The 1,390-nt window shown below is 41.2% G+C and overlaps 1 protein-coding gene across 1 annotated transcript in view; it reads left to right on the top strand.

Annotated features, from left to right (window-relative positions):
• LOC107086335 (hyaluronan mediated motility receptor-like) overlaps positions 1-1,390 on the top strand; it is a 17,433-nt gene that overhangs the window by 7,712 nt on the left and 8,331 nt on the right. Inside the window, exons 11-12 of the mRNA XM_015377201.1 lie at positions 755-868; positions 985-1,185. Coding sequence (XP_015232687.1) covers positions 755-868; positions 985-1,185 — 315 coding nt within the window. The remainder of the gene's footprint in view (positions 1-754; positions 869-984; positions 1,186-1,390) is intronic.

The raw sequence follows: 1,390 nt of genomic DNA, 5'->3' as shown, positions 1-1,390 counted from the left end.
CACACCCCTACTCAGAGCAGTCATGATAACGTTCAAAGGGTTATTTTAGTGTATGTATTTGTTTCGTTTTTAGAATATGCGATATTTATACAAATTTTGTGAATAAAAAAGTTAGAAAAACAAAGTATTGCGACACGGAAGTTATTCTGTTCGCGTATACGCAGGACGGATCAGGTAGTGACAGAGAGCAAAATGTATAAAGCCAGGTTGTGTCTGTGTGTTTTATTGTTTCTCTCAATTATCTGTCTGATAGTAGAGAGAAACGAACACATGGAGAAACAATAGCTCCATGTTTATCGAATGTAAACTGTTGTTTCTGCTTGTTAGATTAGAAGCGACTGGCGCGGCGTGTTGACGTCCGTACGTTGTGTTGAATGGTGTGATGGAACTTAGCGGGTCTTTGGTGTTCCCACAGCATGCCGGTCAGATTTTAACACTGGTCACTTGCCGAGGCATTTGACTCTGGTAAACATGCGTCAGTGAGCTGACATTAGTCCTTCAACATTCTTCCAAATAAAAAAAAGTGGATTTTGATTAAGTTTATTTGGATGTTTAATGTTCTGTTCACTACGTGAATCATGTTATATCAGACAACGATCTTACTAACGATGTAGAAGGTCTCTTAAAAGCTTCAGATATGATGCATTTTGTGTTAAAGGTTTTTCTTTCATAAATGATTGATCTGCTTTATGGTTTATATTCTAGCTCTAAAACATGATTAAATTTGCTCTTTTTACAACCCGTTTCCCTTTAGGAGCAGTGATGTAGCAGCAATGAAAAGCCTCCATCTTGCAGCCATGAGTGAACTCCAAGAGGCATATAACAGCTCGCAGAAACAGATGGAGGATATCGCCACAGAGCTGCAAAGGTGAGCATTTCCTGGAGTTCTTCTGCTTTAAAGTCTGTTTGATTCATGTTGCCTTTAGAAGTTTGAAGTTCTGTCCGTATCCCGGCTTCACACGATGCTCGTCTTCCTTTTTTCAGCACCAAAGAGGCTGTAAAGGAAGCTGAAGGAAGACAGAGGGAACTGGAGGCGGAGGTGGGGAGAGTGACCTGTCAGCTGAAGGAGGCCATGGACAAAATGGTTGAACAGAAGGAGGAAGAGATCAATAGAGTGAGGGGGTGGACCGACGAGCAGCAGGAGAGACTGGAGGCTGAAGCAAAAGCAAGGGAGGAGAGTTCAAGGTATTCTTAAACCTCACCGCGCTTCTGCTAAAATGACTTTTCCAGACTTTTTAGGTTTTTAACACTAGGACTTTCTGATCCTACTACAGGTTTCCCACAGATCCTTAAACGGTCTTAAAAGGCTTCGAAGTCTTTAATATAAAAATGTCTTAAATTAGGGATGCACGATATTGGGATTCTGGCCGATATCCGATATGCCGATATT

This window comes from Cyprinodon variegatus, unplaced genomic scaffold (assembly GCF_000732505.1).
Source record: "Cyprinodon variegatus isolate N-32 unplaced genomic scaffold, C_variegatus-1.0 Scaffold148, whole genome shotgun sequence".
Taxonomy (NCBI): Eukaryota; Metazoa; Chordata; class Actinopteri; order Cyprinodontiformes; family Cyprinodontidae; genus Cyprinodon; species Cyprinodon variegatus.
Note: the sequence above shows the minus strand (reverse complement) of the source record. Positions and strands in the feature narration are given on the sequence as shown.